This window comes from Microcaecilia unicolor, chromosome 4 (assembly GCF_901765095.1).
Source record: "Microcaecilia unicolor chromosome 4, aMicUni1.1, whole genome shotgun sequence".
Lineage (NCBI taxonomy): Eukaryota > Metazoa > Chordata > Amphibia > Gymnophiona > Siphonopidae > Microcaecilia > Microcaecilia unicolor.
Genome location: NC_044034.1, coordinates 334,430,033 through 334,450,481, shown reverse-complemented (window position 1 = coordinate 334,450,481; position 20,449 = coordinate 334,430,033). Strand labels below are relative to the sequence as shown.

At 45.2% G+C, this 20,449-nt stretch overlaps 1 protein-coding gene across 1 annotated transcript in view; it reads left to right on the top strand.

The window, feature by feature from the left end:
* CHMP7 (charged multivesicular body protein 7) overlaps positions 1–19,174 on the top strand; it is a 39,041-nt gene extending 19,867 nt beyond the window's left edge. The window contains exons 3-10 of the mRNA XM_030202049.1: positions 7,014–7,199; positions 8,497–8,630; positions 9,750–9,798; positions 9,979–10,098; positions 12,331–12,429; positions 12,519–12,579; positions 16,482–16,634; positions 18,756–19,174. Of these exons, the coding sequence (XP_030057909.1) occupies positions 7,014–7,199; positions 8,497–8,630; positions 9,750–9,798; positions 9,979–10,098; positions 12,331–12,429; positions 12,519–12,579; positions 16,482–16,634; positions 18,756–18,823 (870 nt within the window). The 3' untranslated portion in view covers positions 18,824–19,174. The remainder of the gene's footprint in view (positions 1–7,013; positions 7,200–8,496; positions 8,631–9,749; positions 9,799–9,978; positions 10,099–12,330; positions 12,430–12,518; positions 12,580–16,481; positions 16,635–18,755) is intronic.
* Positions 19,175–20,449: the final 1,275 nt, after the last annotated feature.

Genomic DNA, 20,449 nt, shown 5'->3' with positions numbered 1-20,449 from the left:
GTTTCATTTGTGCCAGAAACGGGCCTTTTTTTACTACTTTCTTTTTAAAGCTCGCTCTACGTGCTCGAGTTCATTAATCTGATCTCCTTCCTTACAACCTCTAGCTTCCCAATTGGTCTATGTGGAGGAGTAGCCTAGTGGTTAGGGTGGTGGACTTTGGTCCTGGGGAACTGAGGAACTGAGTTCGATTCCCGGCACAGGCAGCTCCTTGTGACTCTGGGCAAGTCACCTAACCCTCCATTGCCTGCTGCATTGAGCCTGCCATGAGTGGGAAAGCGCGGGGTACAAATGTAACAAAAATAAAAATAAAAAAAAATATGTGTGTTACCCACAATTCAACTTCTGCATGAATTACTGAACGCATTAAAGGAGCCAACTGCAAATCCCTAGCACTTCTACGGAAGAAAGCGCTCACGTCTCTCGCGATTACACTTACCTTACCTTTAAGGCAACCTTAAGGACGTGGTGATGCTTCGAGTCCGCCTCTCGATTGGTGGAACTGAAACCGCCTGGAAGCAACAATATCCCGCCGCTATTTAAGACCAAAACTCGGATTTGAAAGGGTGTGGGGTTGGGTTTCGGATAAAACTCGGACCCCGAGGATCCAAACCGCACGACCTTAAATAGCGAGACCTCTCTGTTTGTTCTGCCGTCATCCACAGATCGAATGTATAAGTGATGACATTTCATACAGAATTGGCTAATTACTCAGATCAAAGGAGTAAAACTGTGGTTTATCCGGGTAGATCAGAAAACTTACATTTGAAAAGCAGGTAATTTGATCCCAGAAACCAAATCGACGTATGAGAATTTGCCCACATTAAATGGATAAGTGATCCTCTGAGGCCATCTAATATAAGGATATAGACACTTTATTCAAGTTTATTGTAAGTTACACTTCACCGTACAGCAGCCTTAAAGAAAAAAAAAGAAAGCATGTACCCCATTTAGGGCAATTTAAACGTCCAGTGGATATTTTCAACCCAGAAAAAAAGCACCAAGTGTCTCTACAACAAGCAAGCATATCTCTATAAATTTATTTTTTTATTTATTGCATTTGTATCCCACCTCTTTGCAGACCAACAAAAGGGGGGTAGAGAGAGGGAAATCACTCGGTGCCTGGAGGGGGGGGGGCGGGGAGACAGGTTCCCCTCTCTCCCCGGCCCCCCCCCCCCCCCCCCGGCCAGGCACCAAGCCATTCCCTGGGTGGCTGGAAGGGGAGCAGGGGACAGAGGAGACTCGCTGGGTGGCGGGAGGGGGGCACGGGACAGAAGAGCATCGCTGGGGTGGATACAGGGAGGGGGGACCCTGGCACACACTCTCATTCTCACACACACACTCGCACCCAGTCTCACTCTCTCTCTGTCACACACACACACTCACACATTCACTCTCTCACAGTCACTCTCACACACGCTCTCTCAAACATACACACTCCGAGGAAAACCTTGCTAGCGCCCGTTTCCTTTAAAACAGAAACGGGCCTTTTTTTACTAGTGTCTTAATGAAAAGCTTGCTTGTTTTGTCGTATAACCCACTATTTCCACGGTTCATTGTGGTTGACAGTGAATGTATACGTTCAGGACACCACTAAATACAATTAAAAACAATAAGTGTCCTTAGAATAAGAACAAAATATACACAAAAATACTTGACAATATATAAGCCACCTTGGTCTAATGTACAAATAACAGTCATCGCCCAGATAAACACAATGATTATTCATCTATTCTCCATAATTATCAAATAGTAGAAAATATCTACTAGAAAAGGAACGCTTTGATTTGTTGCCTAAATTCAAGTATATAGATCGTAAGGTGAAACTCCACTGGTAGGGTGTTTTTATATGGGGCATACCTGCTTCTGTGTGGAACATCTAAAAGGCATCAATTCTCGTAGTGCATGGCGCTAGGTGGACAGTACAGATTTATCAGAATGGTAATATTGGAGCCTCATTACATACCGCCTTTTGTACTAATATGATTATGGGACACAATACAGACTCAGGGAGCCCCATTATTAGGCATTACAGAAATCTAAGTAGGAGATAACCAGCTATTGAAACAAAATCTGCAAAAATCCTTGGACTTCAGAAAAGATTTCAAGCAGTGTGAATCTGTAGTTTTGAAAAATAGTTAACTATATATGCTATGTGTGTGTTATAGATAAACTGGGATCCATAAGGGCCAACATTTCAAAATAATTTGGGGTGCCAAACACAATACAAATTAGACCTTGCTGGATACAGTGAAGAAGCTTACTCAGTATTGGGGGTGCTCAGCATCCACTGGCACCCACAGATCTGGCTCATATGTCCTTAATGAAATTAGCAATAGGTAAAGACCAGCCACTGACTGTAAAACGGGAAGGAAATTGCGACATGGATAAGTCACATAGAAATGTGATTTCAGTTTACTGCATTATCTGTTTGTTTAACTTACGCATCCAAAAAAAACCCACACATTATTCACCATCACTGTTCATTTTCAAAAATCCATTCAAAGGAATTGATATCTCGGAAGCAAGTCACTCGCAGTGATGGTTTTTCAATTATACATATCTTCACATAAATAAGAATGGGTTGATATTCAGCCTACAGCAGGCAGCAGTTTTTAAGCTTTGCGTTAACTCTTGATATTCGATGCCAGGCCATGTCAGGGCTCCAGCATAGAATATCTGGGTATGTATGGTCACCCAGAAGTTAACAGGGCACCAGTCGATATTCAGACTGGTGCCTTGTTAGCTTGGCAGATAAAGTTAGGACAGCCTTTTCTGCCCAGGCCCTGCCCTTAGTCCACCCCAGCACTAATTGAACAGTGACTGGGCAGTCACAAGCAATATTCAGCAGTAATAACCACTTAAGTGCCGCTGAATATTGCCAGCTCAGCGAGGTTTAACTGGACAGGAGCTTGAATACCGGGCCTGATAAATTTAACTTAGTGCACTGTGGTATGAGAGTATATCCATAAGTCTTTTCCAGGGGCACGATCTCATTATCCCCCAAATTCTATAAGTGGTGCTTAAAATTGCATCTGCAAATTTAGGCGCACACCCAATTTGCGTGCACAATTTAATTGATGGACCAATTAGTGCACATAATTGGGTGCTAATTATCAGCACTAATGGGCTTTAATTGAAATTTATGTGCACATTTTTAGTCACGCAGTTATGAAAAGGGGGCGTGGCCATGGGAGGGTCGTGGGCAGATCAGGGGTTTTCCTAGAATTTATGCGCACTGTTATAGAATAAGGGGAATGCACACTTAATTTAGACGTGAAGATTTATAGAAGGGCTTACTTGGTGTAAATCCTTGCATCTAAAGTTAGGCGCCAAGCTTATTCTGTAAACAGCGCCTAACTTGTCAGCGCCATTTATAGAATAGCACTTAGCGTGTTGTTGGTTTTTTTTTTACATTGATTTTTATAGAATTTGTTCCTATATGTGCAATCGTATTATTATATACACACTTTGGGCCCAGTTTACTAAGCCACGCTATAGGCAGGCTAGCATTTTTAGCATTCACCAACACTAGAGACTCCCATAGGAATATAAGGGCATTGCTAGCATTTAGTGCACGCTAATAATTGTAGCACACCTTTAGTGCACGCTAATAATGTTAGCGCACCTTAGTAAACGGAGTAATTTTAAATTTTTGATAAGGAAACTGTTAGATAAAATAGTTTCATTCGTTATCAAAGATTTTCAAATGTTTTCTTGTTTTGTTTTTTAATTTCTTATAGTCAGAGTCCCTGGTCTCTTGTGATTCCTGGCCACAGGAGGGGCTACGAAATTTGCCTCTTTCCATGAGATTCCATGTTCCCTGTGGAATCGCCACTGGAGGCCAGGGGGCTGGGCCACGCCAGGCCATGAAACTGTTCTTCAGTTTCTCTGCTGTTTCCTGTAGGCTGGTTGTGGCCTCGTCTTCCTCCCCTACTGTTCTGGGCCTGACTCTGATTTGAACTGCGCAGCTCACAGCAGCAATTGGCCTTGGTAGCAGAGGAAGAAGTGACCCAACATGAAGCTACTCTCCTCCTCCTCTTCCTCCTCTGCCCAGTGATTAGCTTGAGGGAGGGAGGGAGGGGTACAAAAGAGTACTTGGAGAAGGGAACTGGGATAGAGAGGCTAGGTTGGGGGGTAGGATTATATTAAAAATAGGCTTGGAGATATGATGAAGGGGTGGGGAAGCTGTGAATAGAGGGGAAGGAGTGTGCATATATTGGCACCAAGAAGGGGAACAGAAAAGAGAGAGAAAGTGGATGGGGTGAGAAGGGGCAAGAGATAGGGATGTGAGGGAAAGCCAGATTAAACACCTCCCTTTCTCCTATCCTTGTCTACTCTCTCTTTTCCCCCATCCTGATCGTCCCTCTTCCTTCTGTTTTGTTTTTTTTTTAATCTATGTATCTACTTTCCTTCCCCCACCATTCCCAATCTTTCATCTTACCCTCTTCCCATCTCTCCTGCCTCAGTATCTGAAGTTCCATAACCATTAATCTCCCGAAAGAACAAAATCAAATATTTAGATACAAAGGAGGGTGGAAATCTATTTTTATTATACAAAGTAAACGTGCATTATATAATGTGCAAAATATTTCAGATATATACAGATGTATAAAAGCTTTGAAATGTGTTGTTGCTACAGGATCTACCCCAATCTACTGTGCAGGAATCTGGGGGCTGTTTCTATATTTATTGGGATTCATTAACTGCCTTTATGAAGAGATTCACCCAATGGGGTGTACAGTAGGTACAGTTTAACAAAAAAAACTTACAGTTCTGTTAACAGCCTAACAATATTAAAATGTACAAGTATAAACATAAATACAATGAAAGAGGAAACTTGAAAACAGCAAATTAAAACCTAATAATAAGACTACCATGAAACAGGATCAAAAATATACACATTTAACAGCCCTGAAATTCAAATAACAGAGATACAGTATGATGCAAGCATAATAGTGATGGAATATCTAACAAGCACACAATTTGAACATTCAAACAAAATTGCTATGATACTTTACAACTTACCATATAGCTGAAGGGCCAAAATATACATGAGGAGGGAGGGAAACTGTTATACACATGTCTGTTTTCTCACAATAGCAACCAGTCAGGTTTGGGTTATGGGGGGGCAGGTGTGAGTCTCGCAGGGCCTTCTTTTGTTACAGGCAGATCCCGCTCCTTTAGGCCATCTCCGTGGTGGAGCACTTACCATTGCTTTGATTGTGGACACGGAGGGCCCTTTGGACACTTCTCTCCTCATCTGGACCCCCCCCCCCCCGGGTTCTACAGTAGAGAGCTGCACGGTTTCCGTCCCCGCGGGAATCCCGTGGAACCCGCGGGATTCCCGCGGGGACGGAGGCAGTTCCTGCGGGGTTCCCACGGGGATGGAACCAGTTCTGCGGGGTTCCCGCGGGGACGGAGGCAGTTCCTGCGGGGTTCCCGCGGGGATGGAACCAGTTCTGTGGGCTTCCCGTGAAAGTGTAAGCTGCACCTGCACCAGCCTCTCATCTACCGAATACCAATTTATTTGAGTGCTGTCTCCTCCTCCTCTTCTTCCTTGCTTTAACAGCATAAATGTGGAAAGTCTTCCATTAAGGAGGTGGTAGAGTCAGAAATGATGACGGAATTCAAAAAGGCGTGGGATGAACACAGAGGATCTCTAATTAGAAAATGGAAGTTATATAAAAGCTAACCTTAAATGGCTGCATGTGTGTGGATGTGTCAAGTGATGCTTAGATGGCGACTCTGGCTGTGATGAACTAGAGCTGATACCTGGCAGACTTGTATGTTCTGTGTCTCATACATGGCAATCTGGTGTAGGATGGGCTGCAAAGGGCTTAGACAGCAACTTCAGTGGCTGGAACATGAGGACAGTGCTGGACAGATTTTTACGGTCTGTGTCCCACAAATGAGAACATGAATAGGCTGGAGTGGGCTTTGATGGCAACTCCAGCAGTTGGAACATAAGGATGGGGCCAGATAGACTTCTGTGGTCTTTGTTCCAGAAACACGAAAGAAAAACCATAATCAAGTATATAATATCACACTCGTTGATTTAATGATGAATTGATCCTGAGTGTGACTATTGGGCAGAGTGGATGGACCGTTCAGGTCTATTTGCTGTCACTTACTATGTTACTATTAATCCTCTTTGCTCCCAGGCTGGTGCACAGACCTCAGCTCTGACACAGGCATGAGAATCAGATGTCACCTGACCTACTGGCGCGTGCATGTGGCGGCCTCTCAGCACACACTGCCAGTGAATCAGAGACAAATCTTACATGTGCGCACCAGGGTTCCAAGTTCCAACTTCCGTTCCTTCCTTGCCTACAGTGCTGTGGCTCAAATCCAGAAAGAGACTGAGGGAGCTGACTGGAACTTTCTTTTATGTACTATTAAATTCTTACGGGGATGAGTGGGGATGGGTTAAATTCTTGCGGGGATGGGTGGGGACGGGTTGGGATGGTTTAAATTTTTGCGGGGATGGGTGGGGATGGGTAAGATTCCAGTGGGGATGGGTGGGGACGGGTAAGATTCCAGCAGGGACGGGCGGGGATGGGTAAGATTTCTGTCCCCGTGCAACTCTCTATTCTACAGTCCCTTTCCCAGTGCTTGCCTAGTAGTGTTGGAGACACAGCACCTGTCAACCTTGCATATCAGGATATCAACACATTTTATACAAAGTGAAGACACAGGATGCTAGGAATTAATGAAAGGGATGCAAAACAGACCAAGAATATTACAATGCCTCTGTATTGCTCCATGGCTATAGTTCTGTATTGGTCTGGTGTTCTGCACATTTGTTTATCAGATTCTCATTTATCAGTTTGATTCAAAATGTACTTGAGAAAAAGAAACTTGTGCGGGCTTGAAACCTCTTACACATCATCAATTGGAAAATTCTTAAATGGGTACCTAAGAAGGTATCAAAGCCATTTTTCTCTAGAGCCACCAAATTCTGTCTGCAAAATGTGATCTATACACGTCTCACATTCTTTTGTTCTTTCCTGCAGGAGAAGGCGGACAGCGTGTATTGTTTGTTTCAGAATTCCTTCCCATCCTCCCAATCTATGGTCTCCTTGTCAGAGCTGCATTCGCTCTGTGCCTCCCTCTGTTCAGATGAGAGGATGTTCTACCTCGTGCTTCTCCAGCTGCAGAAGGAGAAGAGAGTTACAGTTTTGGAAAGGAATGGAGAAAAGGTAAAAGGGAATCAGTGTGATGTGATCTAGTTGAATGCTGGTATAAGGCTTTCATATCAACAATCCTTTGCTAGGTTCATCCTACTGCAAATGGTTTCTGTATTTACTTTGGTTTGATCAGCGATGATCATAGACTTGTAGTAATAGATATGACCTATAAGGTACTGCCTCTAAATTTTAGAGAGCAACTGCTCTCTAAAACAGGTGGCCTCTGACATAGAGCTTCCTGAAAGTTTCACCACATAAGAGCAGATCGTCGAGAATGGCTATTTACCCTTATTGATAATAGTAGGACCTAGGACAGTGTTTGTTAAGCCAGTCCAGTTTTTACGATATCCACGATGAAAAGGTATGAGAGCAGTCTGCATGCACTGCACCCTTAAATGCAAATGTTTTTCATGCATATTCTTTGTAGATATCCTGAAAAGAAGACTGGTTAGAGAGTACCCAAAAACAAGCTTGAGTGACTTGCACAACTGTCAAGCAAATTTAAGAAAGTATTTTCTTAGTATACAATTGGAATTTGTTGCCGGAAAATGTGGTCATCTATTAGTCTACCTGAATTTTAAAAGTTTGTCAAATTTCTGGAGAATAGGTTTGTTAATAATTAGGTAGAAGGGATTGCCACTCTTACTTCTGGGAGTGAATAAAGGAAGAAGATATCCCCATTAGGATGAGTCAAGGAGGGTATTTGGATTTAAATCTGTCCTTTTCAGTTGTAGCTCAAGTTGACTTGCAATCATGTACACTAGGTATTTCTCTGTGCCTCAAGGGCTCACAATCAAAGTTTGTACCTGAGGCAGTGGAGAGTTAAGTGACTTGCCCAAGATGGCAAGGAAGGTTTGATGAGATCTGAATCCTTGTTCCACTGGTTCTCAGCTTGCTGCTCTAACCATTAGGCTACTCCTTCACTTCCAGGTGACCAGATTGGTCTCTGTTGGAGACAGGATGCTGGACCCAATAGACTATGGGTCTGACCCAGTATGGCATTTTGTTCTTTTTGAACACATGTAAATAGGGGCATAAAACTCCATACACGTTTGTATTTTTATTTTGTAATCAGTATAGCCACTGAACTTGGTGACATGATTTTTGGTAGAGGTGAAGAGGATCTTATATGGAGACAAAATTGATCATGAAGTTGACTTAAGGTCCTCATCAAATAGTTGCAAAATAATTAGAATTAGTTCTTCACAAGCATTTGCTTGATTATAAATGTAAAATTGTTATAAATAAATAATTTTTAAAAAAGGGATTAATTCTTCAGTTTCTGAAGTGGTGATACTGTCTGTCTCAGATTGTGAAGTTTGCACGAAGTCCTCAGGAAAATGTGTCTCCGGTGAACGATGTGGATCTGGGAGTGTACCAGCTAATGAAGAGCGAGAAACTGCTGCTACAGAAAGTTGAGATGCTCTCTGTACAGGCGGACAGGTAATGAGGGTCCTTCTGCCTGTTGGTGGGTGGTGGTCTCTTCCAGAGCTCTGCACGGCTCTGGTCTTTTCTCTTTCCTCTCTCAACTCCATTCTATGCCCACTTCCAATTCCTAGCTCAGCACCAGAAACCTTCCCTCCCAAGCCTCTGTTCTCTGATATATTTTTTGTTTGTTTGTTTTATTTTTTGTTTTCTGGTTTTATTTTTGAACTGGCAGTTTCTTCTTGAGCCTTTGGGCTTTATAACTACCTGAGGATTTTTCCTCTGTTTTCTATCCTTCCTGTGTACCTAGGCTGGTCATTCCAGCAATGGTTCTGTGTTGGGAGCCATTAGGTGTCCCCAATGAGCAGTGATGACGGCTCTCTTCCTCATATCCCTAGCCCCAGCTGACCAGTGACTTCACCAGGGGCATAGCTAGGTGGGGCCACGGGGGCATGGGCCCCTGCAGATTTAGCCCTGCCCCCCCCTGCCCCCCCCTGCTTTCACCCCCCTCCCTGCCACCGCCGACTCTCTCCCGACACATTCGACCCCACCCCCTCCGTCGCCAACCCTCCCCTGCCATCAGGTACCTTTGCTGGAGGGGGTCCCCAACCCCCGCCAGCCGAAGTCCACTTCAGCACCGGTCTCTGGTGCGTTGCTGATCTGGATTCTGTTTCTGTGAGTCCTGCACTTAGGAACCTGCAGGACGGCAGGACTCACAGAATCCAGATCAGCGAATGTGCTGGACTCGGAGACCGGCGCTGAAGGGGACTTCAGCTGGCGGGGGTTGGGGACCCCCGCTAGCAAAAGTACCTGGTGGTGGCGGGGGAAGGTTGATGGCGGCGGGAGGGGGCTTGAAAGGGACGGGGGAGGAGCAGCGGCGCTGGGGGGGGGGGCCTAAAATTTGCTCCACTTCGGGCTCTGGACCCCCCTCCTGACGAAGTCTGGCTACGCCCCTGGACTTCACAGAGCCTGATGATTCTCTTACTCTCTGTGTCCCTCTCCCCATTTTCTTTCGCACCATCCTGTAAGGAAATTTAACAGTTTATGATATGGCGTCAGGATCTGTCCAGCCTGTTCTATTTCTGTCTAACTGACCGCTCTGCAAAAACTGATGTTCTTCTCATGCTTGCATCTCAGGTCAAAAGTGGAGGCCCAGAGTGCTTATAGAGCTGGGAAAAAGCAGCAGGTAAGTGTTGCTCCTGGAAGATGAGCTCTGTGTGGGATACACTCTGTCTGGGGTTGGGAAGATGGAATAAGAAAAGGGGGAGAGGGCTCTATTACTGCAAAAGTGGTCAGAGATGGCTGTAGAGGGCTTCTGAGCTCAGCATCTGGTTCTGAGACAACATATTTTATGCTTTATTCTCAGGCATTAAGAAATTTAAAATCCAAGAAGAGGGTAGAAAAACGGATTGGAGAGCTTCAGTCCAAGATAGAATGTGTGCAGAGCATTTTGGACCGAATCTCCTCTTCTCAGACTGACCGTATGGTACACTGCACCTTTTTTGTCATAACTTTTGCTGCTGCTGCTGTTTATACTGCTGGACCAGTCATATACCGTACCTTCCTCCTGCTTGGATAATGTCACTTGCTGAGATCTCAAAGGGTTAGGTTTGCAACCCTCTTCGTTATTCCCGAGCTTTCTGGGCCAATCTGAACACCACCTTTCTTTCACCTTAATAGGCCAGTCTCACTGACTCTCCCTCCCCAGCCACCATCCCCTCCAAGATCCTCTGGCTCACTAGGTTTATCTCATGGCTTGTTCCTCCGCAGCCAATTCTGTGTTAACTGTTCTCAAAAGGCTAGACTTTGGGTGTCTGGGTCTAGAAGCCATGATCCCTCCACTCATAGGGTAGTAGTGTACTTGAGGGATACTGTTATCTGCCAGTGTGTCTTGGGTTGTTTGTACTCGGGTTGGGAGTAGAGGGATGAAAGGGGGGTAACTGAAGAAGTAGCAACATGGTTATGAGTCAAGGGATGTTGTTAAAGGTGAAGGCTGACCAAACTGACAGACAAGACTGTAGTTAGAATGGTATGTGCTCAGGAGTTTAGGAAACAGAACATGAGGTAATAGACAGAATAGCAGGGAGTTTCTGGCTGTACAACACGAGAGAAATAGATGATGAGTGAAGGGAACGAAGTAATCTCTCATGAAAGGGCTTTGTATATACTAGGTAAAATAGAAACAGTATATAAGTAGCTTCATGATTAGTAAATGTTGAGACAGTTTTCAGCCAGTACTTTTGTATAAGCAGAACTGTACTCCTATGAGAAAAATTTATATTAATTCTGTATACTCTGTTGGTAAGTCAATAAATGAATTGCTTTTCTCATACGTGCGCGGCCTTGGTCTTTTATCATTCCAATCTTTCGATGAGATAAGTATGAACATTGGGATGGTGGTAAAAAGACCTAAAATGACTGTTATCTGCCAGTGCGTCTTGGGTTGTTTGTACTCAGGGGTTGAAGGGGGGTAACCCATGGATCTGTCAGGGAGCACATTAAGGGGTTATTTTATAAAGGTTTTTGCATGCATATACAACTGTTTATAAAATTACCCCCCACATTACAAGTATGTGCTGTACATGAACTCTGGCGTAGATGTGTTTCAGTGCGGAGTTTGGGTGTGGCAAAGGTAGAGTCACAAAGTACTCACACCTCCACACCTACAAACTATGCTTAGTGTTGGGTTAAGTAAAAAATCCATCTTCCTTCTGGAACTGGAGGAACCAGTTTCATGCACTAATGTTGTTGGAGCAAAGACAGGCTAGATCTTCTTTCAAATGGAAGAAGTTATTTATGACCGTATGGGGAGTTTATATCCATTCACTTGTGCATAGGGCACACAGTTTGATTCTTAACTCTTTCTAGGGTGCAAGGGGGAGTGGCCTCCAAATAGTCCTGATTCTAGTAAAAACATCCTTCCTTTTTTTTTTTTGGGGTGGTTGGTACAATCAGGTTTAGTAACAGTTGAGCTTGTTGTTGAGCGGCCTGGGGAGTACAGCTCTTTAGACACTGATATCTTGGGGTTGAATGTTCTGGCAGCATCGTGGATATATGTCTTTAGTTTGACTGCTATTACTGGTATGGGTTGAGTGGTTGAATGAGAAAGATAAGGGTAAAGTTTAAAGTCTCGGGGAAAAGGGGGCTTTGTTCTTGTATTATAAATTGTGTATAAGTGTAAGGGAAGAGATGAGGAGGTTGACAGGTGATGGGGGTACTTGGGTTTTGAATGTTGTTTATACAAAAATTTGTTGATGTAATCGATGCATTTATTTGTTTGTGATTTGTCCTCAATAAAATGTTTTAAATAGGAAATCCACACTTACATGTGTACTTAAACTGTGAACGTTTAAACCAGCTCCTGAGCTGGTGTAAATGTTTGCAGCCATTTTGTAGCCTGATTTTGGCAGATTTTGGGCTAGTATGTTATAAAGACGCTTAAGGCACCTATGTGTCTTTATAAAATAACCTCAAAATAGGTGCCTTTGTGGCCTCCCCAACTAGGTGTTCTGTTATAAACTTCCTGTCTAAATGTGGGGAGGGGTGAAGAGTCAGCAGGTTCGAGCTCTGCATGTTTCCCCACCTCCCCTTGGGAGGAGTTTCTTGATGTTAGGAACCACGAACTTCTGATGGTGGTTGGAGAAATTTCTATGAAGACAAAGCTTGCTAGTAGTAGACTCACATCCTCCATTGCTTTGTCTGTTTCCTTATCTCTTAGGTAGTTGATGCATATCAGGCTGGTGCAGCAGCCCTGAAGCTCGCCATGAAGGATATCACCGTACAGAAGGCAGAGAGTCTCGTGGAGCAGATCCAGGAGGTACAGCAAGAGCTGCGGGATGGGGAGAGTGTGGGTACATGAGGGAGTGGACAAAGAAGGGTGACTGACTGTGTGCTGGTCTCTTGCAGTATTGCGATATCCAGGATGATATAACGCAGACCCTTGCAGGAGTGGATTTTGGTGGCCTTGGTGAGTCCATGAGCAGCAAGTTTAGTTTGCTTTGGCATTCGTTACTAATTTTAATTATCAATTAAAGTTCTGCGTACCTAAAAATAAAGTGAACAGATACGTGTGGAAAATCAGTTTTTTATTATATTAGCAGTCACATAATAAATGATGGCTGAAAAAGACTAACTTGTCCATCCAGTCTATCCATGCATTCCTGTATCTTTGCTGCCCAAAAGATATCCTTTTCCAGGACAGTTTTTGTTATCTTCCTCCATTGTATTCTACTTCATGGGGTAGCTGAACAAGCAAGAATCGCTCTTTTACTTTACACACAGCACCCCTCTCTCCCCACTTCCAATCACAAAGTCCCACAGTAATCCAAACAGCCGTCAACACCAGTGTTGATGTTACCTGAACATCTGGCCTTTGTCATCCGGAATGGCTCCCTGCTGCTACCAACTTGCTGCGGTGATCTGTGCACAGCCTCCCTGTTTCTCTTCTCCTCGGATGCACATACTTATATATCCAAGTCTAGGGCATCTTGTGCAGGTCCCACACCAGTTTGGTAGCCCTTCTGTGAACTGTCCTTCCGCAATAGGAGCCTCAGACCTGGACGCAAGACTCCAGATGAGTTTTTTGCCAGTGATCTTTATGAGCGGAGTAATTTTAGAATAGGCACATATGTTATTTTGATTTGGTTTTAGTTCACACCTTTTTCAGGAATAGCGCAAGGTGAGTTATGTTTAGGTACTGTCGATACTGGCTTACAATCTAGCAATGGAGGGTTGTGACTTGCCCAAGATCACAAGGAGCAGGCATGTGAATTTATTTCCCTGGTTGTCAGCCCAATTCTGTAGCCACTAGATTTCTCCTCCACACCTTTTTTTCTGTTGGCTATGCCTCTCCCAGTGCATTTTAGCATCATTCTGGCCACCACTTTGTCACATTGATTCACTATCTTGAAATTCTTAAATATGATCAATACTTTAAGCTTGCTTGTCGGCCTTTATTTCTTTGTGTCCAAGTTGACTAACAAGTAAAATGACATGACTTCACTGAAGACTACCTGTAGAATTAAGACCAGATACTGCCTTAAAGGGGGATTGCTGTGGACATTTCAAAAGAATATTGTTGCAAGTAAACCGTGTAATTTTTTAGTGTGTGATTTTAGAAACAACCTATCTAAAGAATGGTTGAACTGATATTTAAAGCAAGTTTTGCTTTGGTCACTTGCTTATCTGTTTATTTTCAAAAGGTCAGGCCGTTTAATTCACCAAGGGGCCCTTTTACCAAGCTGCGGTAAAAAGGGCTCTGCTGTAGCAGTAGCGGCCATTTTTGCCACACACTGAGGCCCAGTTTACCGCAGCGGGTAAAAGGGCTGCAAAAATAAATGGCCATGCGGTAAGATTGCTCTTACCACTGGGCCATGTGTGGAGGAGCACCTACTCCCACCCATTGAGGTGGCAGTAAGGGCTCCCACCCTAACTCGGCAGTAACCAGATAGCACATGGCGCTGCCTGATTACTGCCAGGTAACCGCCGTCCCAAAAAAGCCCTGTTTTCAGCAGCATGGGAAATGGCGCGCGCTGGGACTGGAACTACTGTCAGCGCCTGCGTTGGGCTGGTAGTATTTCCAAATTGATGTGCGGTAAGCCCGCGTTGGGCTTACCACCGCTTTGTAAAAGAGTCCCTAAATAGCCAGATTTTATTCATATAGTTAGGGCTGGGTTAGGGGAGAGGTGGAGGTGGTGCCAGAGATTATCCATTTAGCATCAGTATTTAATCACTAATCTGATAAATTATCCAGGCTTAAACTTAATGGATAGTTTGAGAGCTGTCACTGCTGAATTTCTATATTCAGCTCCATTACTTGTAGAGATAGTGGCACGAAATATGTGTTCAGTATCAGTGCTGGTGATTGATTTAAAATGGTAACATGTTATTGACTCAATATTGGGTCCAATATCTAATATAATAAAACGCACCGTGAACGTTCTAATGAGGACAACGTTCTGAAGTCACTCAAACATTTCTTAGGGTTCGTGGATTCGTGGTGTGAAGCCAGCCAGGCTGCCAGCCGTCTCTGCCCCGCCCTCGCGTCAAACGTCATGACGTCCAGGGCAAACGTCATGACGTCGACGGCGCAAAAAAAAAACAAACAAAAAACGCAGCGTCAGGGAAGGAGGCGGCGCTCCCGACGTCTCTAGCCTTCCCTTCGCTGTGTTCCGCCTTCTTCTGACGTCATGTCAGAAGAAGGCGGAACACAACGAAGGGAAGGCTAGACGTCGGGAGCGCCGCCTCCTTCCCTGACGCTGCGCTGCCGGAACCGCCGCCACGGAGGTAAATTAAAAAAAAAAAAAAAGGGATGTAGGGGGAAGAGAAGAGGGTGGGCAGTTGAACAATGGGAGCGGGAGGGCAGAGGAGAAACGACAGCAAGGATGCGAAGGGGGCGGGACATGCTGGGACATGGGAGACAGAAGAGCATGGATGCGAGGGGGGGTCATGGAAGGGAGAGAGGGGAATTGCTGGAAAAGGATGAATGGAGGGGGCAGGGGACAGAGAAGCATGGATGGGCATGGATTGAGATGGCAGGGCTCAGGGTGAGAGGTGAATTGATGGAAAAGGATGAATGGAGGGGGCAGGGGACAGAGAAGCATGGATGGACATGGATTGAGATGGCAGGGCTCAGGGTGAGAGGGGAATTGCTGTAAAAAGGATGAATGGAGGGGGCAGGGGACAGAGAAGCATGGATGGGCATGGATTGAGATGGCAGGGCTCAGGGAGAGAGGGCAATTGCTGAAAAATGATGAATGGAGGGGGCAGGGGACAGAGAAGCATGGATGGGCATGGATTGAGATGGCAGGGCTCAGGGAGAGAGGGGAATTGCTGGAAAAGGATGAATGGAGGGGGCAGGGGACACAGAAGCATGGATGGGCATGGATTGAGATGGCAGGGCTCAGGGAGAGAGGGGAATTGCTGGAAAAGGATGAATGCAGGGGGCAGGGGACAGAGAAGCATGGATGGGCATGGATTGAGATGGCAGGGCTCACGGAGAGAGGGGAATTGCTGGAAAAGGATGAATGGAGGGGGCAGGGGACAGATGGGCATGGATTGGGAGGGCAAGGCTCACACTCTCTCTCTCATATACAATGTCTTTCTGACTCTCACTCTCACACACTCTGTCTCACAATGTATCACATTCACTCTCTATGTGCCACACAGTCACTCACACACTCGCTTGGTCTCATACACTCACTCTCACAGAGAATCTGTGTCTCACACACACTCTCTCTCTCGCACACACACACACACTGTCACACTGTGTCTCACATACACACTTGCACACACTCTCATTCTCACACACACACTCTCACAAACACACTCACACCCAGACTCACTCTCTCTCTCACACACACACACTCACACTTTCACTCTGACTCTCACACAGTCACTCTCACATACACTCTCCCAAACATACACACTCCGAGGAAAACCTTGCTAGCGCCCGTTTCATTTGTGTCAGAAACGGGCCTTTTTTACTAGTATTTTATAATTTAAATATGGTGCTGCAAGTAATAATTGTGTCTTAATATTATTGCAGGCTTGAAAGTCATATTTTGGCACCCAGATGTGGTGTTGTGTGCCTCCTCTGGGCAGCATTGTAGTTACACCCCCACCACGGGGTTCATGCCAGCCCTAGTTGTGCTGATGTCCCCATTACCAATATGATAGGAATCACTTACAAGCACCATATTGAAAAAGCACAACAAGCTGAGGACTGTTTTGCAGAAATGGAAGCTTTTTGTAAACTGACAACCAAGAAGGCAGTTTCCTGGTATTCCATAGTGGCCCACCCTCACTAACTCTCCTTTTCCTCCTTTTTCTGGTATGTAACATTAATTGATTTCTCCTCTGAACCACCAGACGTAGACACAGAGGAGCTTGAAAGGGAACTCGACTCTCTCCTCCTTGATTCTACCAACAAACCTCCAGAGCTTCCTGATGTCCCTCGAACACAGCTGCCTCCACCTGGCATCAGAGAGGGGGGGCTGCAGAAACCCAGTTTGACAAAGGAAGGTAGGTCTGTGGAGTGAGAAGCCATCTCCACCGTGAGCTGGGTAACCGTGCAGTGTCACAGATTCTTTTCCAGCCTTCCCTCTTCATCCATATTCCCAACTTCATGTTTTCCTCCTAGCTGTGCCATATGCCTTCCTGTGAGACTGCTTTTATTTATTTAGATTTATCCCACTTTTTTTTTTTTTTTTTTCAGTAGTAGCTCAAGGTGAGGTGCATTCAAGTACACTAGATATTTTCCTGTCTCTAGAGGGTTTATAATCTAGGTTTTCACCTGAGGCAGTGGAGGGTTAAATGAGTTGCCCAAGGGATTTGAATGAGGCTTCCCTGGTTGTCAGCTCAATGCTCTAACCATTAGGCTACTCCTCTGCTCACTTTTAAATACCCTTCCCCTCCCTGATTAAAGCGTTGATGATTTTAGCCATGTTTTATCCAGTAAATACATTGCCTGTAACTTCTTATGTTTCCTGATCCGACGATCCCTTCTTTGTGAGCTTTGCAATCTCCTGTTCATATGTAGAGCACTGTATATATCTAGTAGCATGTTAGAAATGACAGCATGGGGTAAAGTTATCTCTCTCTCCCTGCCTCTCACCCTCCACTCTCTCTCTCTCTGTTGGTAGTGCTTCTTACTTTTAGTTTCCTTCTGCTGTTTTTTCACTTCTGAACCTGCTTCTTTGTGTCCCCTCTAGAGAGCTGCACGGCTTCCGTCCCCGCGGGAATCCCGCGGAACCCGCGGGATTCCCGCGGGGACGGAAGCAGTTCCTGCGGGGTTCCCGCGGGGATGGAAGCGGTTCTGCGGGGTTCCCGCGGGGACGGAAGCGGTTCTGCGGGGTTCCCGCGGGGATGGAAGCAGTTCTGCGGGGTTCCCGTGGAAGTGTAAGCTGCACCTGCACTAGCCTCTCATCTATCGAATACCAATTTATTTGAGTGCTGTCTCCTCCTCCTCTTCTTCCTTGCTTTAACAGCATAAATGTGGAAAGTCTTCCATTAAGGAGGTGGTAGAGTCACAAATGATGACGGAATTCAAAAAGGCGTGGGATGAACACAGAGGATCTCTAATTAGAAAATGGAAGTTATATAAAAGCTAACTTTAAATGGCTGCATGTGTGTGGATATCTCAAGTGACACTTAGATGGCGACTCTGGCTGTGATGAACTAGAGCTGATACCTGACAGACTTGTATGTTCTGTGTCTCATACATGGCAATCTGGTGTAAGATGGGCTGGAAAGGGCTTAGACAGCAACTTCAGTGGCTGGAACATGAGGACAGTGCTGGACAGACTTTTACGGTCTGTGTTCCACAAATGAGAACATGAATAGGCTGGAGTGGGCTTTGATGGCAACTCCAGCAGTTGGAACATAAGGATGGGGCCAGATAGACTCCTGTGGTCTTTGTTCCAGAAACACGAAAGAAAGACCATAATCAAGTATATAATATCACACTCGTTGATTTAATGATGAATTGATCATGAGTGTGACTATTGGGCAGAGTGGATGGACCGTTCAGGTCTATTTGCTGTCACTTACTATGTTACTATTAATCCTCTTTGCTCCCAGGCTGGTGCACAGACCTCAGCTCTGACACAGGCACGAGAATCAGATGTCACCTGACCTACTGGCGCGTGCATGTGGCGACCTTTCAGCACACACTGCCAGTGAATCAGAGACAAATCTTACATGTGCGCACCAGAGTGTTCCAAGTTCCAACTTCCGTTCCTTCCTTGCCTACAGTGCTGTGGCTCAAATCCAGAAAGGGAGCTGACTGGAACTTTCTTTTATGTACTATTAAATTCTTACGGGGATGGGTGGGGATGGGTTAAATTCTTGCGGGGACGGGTGGGGACGGGTTGGGATGGTTTAAATTTTTGCGGGGATGGGTGGGGATGGGTAAGATTCCAGCGGGGATGGGTGGGGACGGGTAAGATTCCAGCAGGGACGGGCGGGGATGGGTAGGATTTCTGTCCCCGTGCAACTCTCTAGTCCCCTCTTTGCTTGTTAGCTTGTCTGTCTTTTCCTGCCCCTTGCTCTTGGCCTTTTTTTCTGTTTCACATGAATGACTCTGTCTTTTTCCCTCCTCTCTTTCATGTCCCCCATTGTGTTTTCATTCTGCTTATTTTACAGGTTTGATGCCGAGACCAGGTTCCACTCTTTCAGAACCCAGGCAGGTTTGGAGACCGGTGATGGAATGACTCAGCTCCAGGAATAGAGGAAGGACAGTTACTATATGGAGAAAGCAGGACACCTCTGAGGTGCAGCAGGGCTGTTCCCTTAAGATTTGACAAGCACTCTGGTCTTCTCTGTTTAAAGAGGATATCGGTACGGGGTATTCTATGAAGCAGCATCCAAGACCTGTCCACATGCAGATTTTTATACTGCACTCATGATTATTCAGTTACGTACCAAATGCACCTCCTTCCTTATTCTTTGGTCCGGTTTCCATCTGTCCTCTCCCCTCCCTCAGGCCTGTGGCTAGTTTGTGTATGGCACCACTGAATAATGTTCTTTCCATCACAGCTGACCATAAATTCATGTTTGCTGATCATGGTGAATTTTTCACTGTTTGTTTATTTGGATTAGGAAGCTAGTGAAATACCACTGAGTGCTTTCAGGTTTTTAGCAAGAGCCTGATCTCCTCTTGGATTTTCAGACAGCTGTGGTGTATCATTCCAGGTAGATCCAGCAGCAGCCGAAAGTGTCTTTAATAATAAAGAAGTGAAACATTGCTCTCTGCTAATAAGGGTCTTTGGCAAGAGGTGACTGAAACCAAAAATAATTTTAGACTTGGTGATTATTCCTTAAGCAAGCAGAATGGTTGACTGTTCAAAACTTACAGCAACAAAATACAATCAACATGGTTTTAAACATTGGTGCTTGAGAATCCGGAAGTGATGGCGTGAAAACCATTTGAACTATGTGCAGCCTTGTCTTGGTGATGAGCTGCCATACAGGATTTATTCTATCTCATGATGCAGGACATGTAAAGAGCTTGAGCTAAAGCAGTGTTTCATTATGGCACTGGCAGTGTTCAGAGCCTCTCTGTATTAGGGAGTGTCAGTGATTGTGCAGTGGTGACACCCAGTGGCTAAATTGAGGACTGATGATGGCAAGTTTCCAGAATGAACTGCACTACCTTGGATAAATCCACAGCTAGTTGTAAATGAAAGTGTATGGTACTATAACCCAATAGAAGGTCTGTTTGGATTCAGCTGGATATCCAAAAGGAGCAGGTAGAAACTGGCAAAAAAAAAAAAAACACCCTTTAAGAGTGGGTCACTTCTAGGTCAGAATGTTTTTGGTTTCCCCAAATCCTCTTTTGCTGACCTCGTCTTTTTGTAGCCCCTTCCACTCCTCAAAATCGCCACTCCCTCCTTCTCCTCCATGCCCTTCCATCCTTCCTTCCACAACGCTCTCGGGCCCTTTCCAGCCTCCCCTTATAACCCAGGTATAGAGGGCAACAGAAATGGTAAAGGAGATGAAAGGTGTCATGAAACCCCTAGCCACCCGCCTGGGGTTACCCCGAGGCCACTTAGAGGGTCTATCCCCAGCACAGCTCAGGTCCTCTTGCACCTGCTGCTTGTGCTGTACACTAGCACCCTCCTCCTACTGATCAGGTCACAACTGCCTCTGGGCGAGTCTTCCATGCTCAAATTATCCCCATTGATTTCAGGGTTACTAGGGCCACACTCACAATGGTCCCCCGGTTCCCAGAAAGGACTCACAGACCCAGCACATAAACCACCAGGATTCTTTATCAGTCCAGACAGGCAGAACAAACAAACCATTGTGTTTATTCTCAGAACTTGAAACAGAGGGAA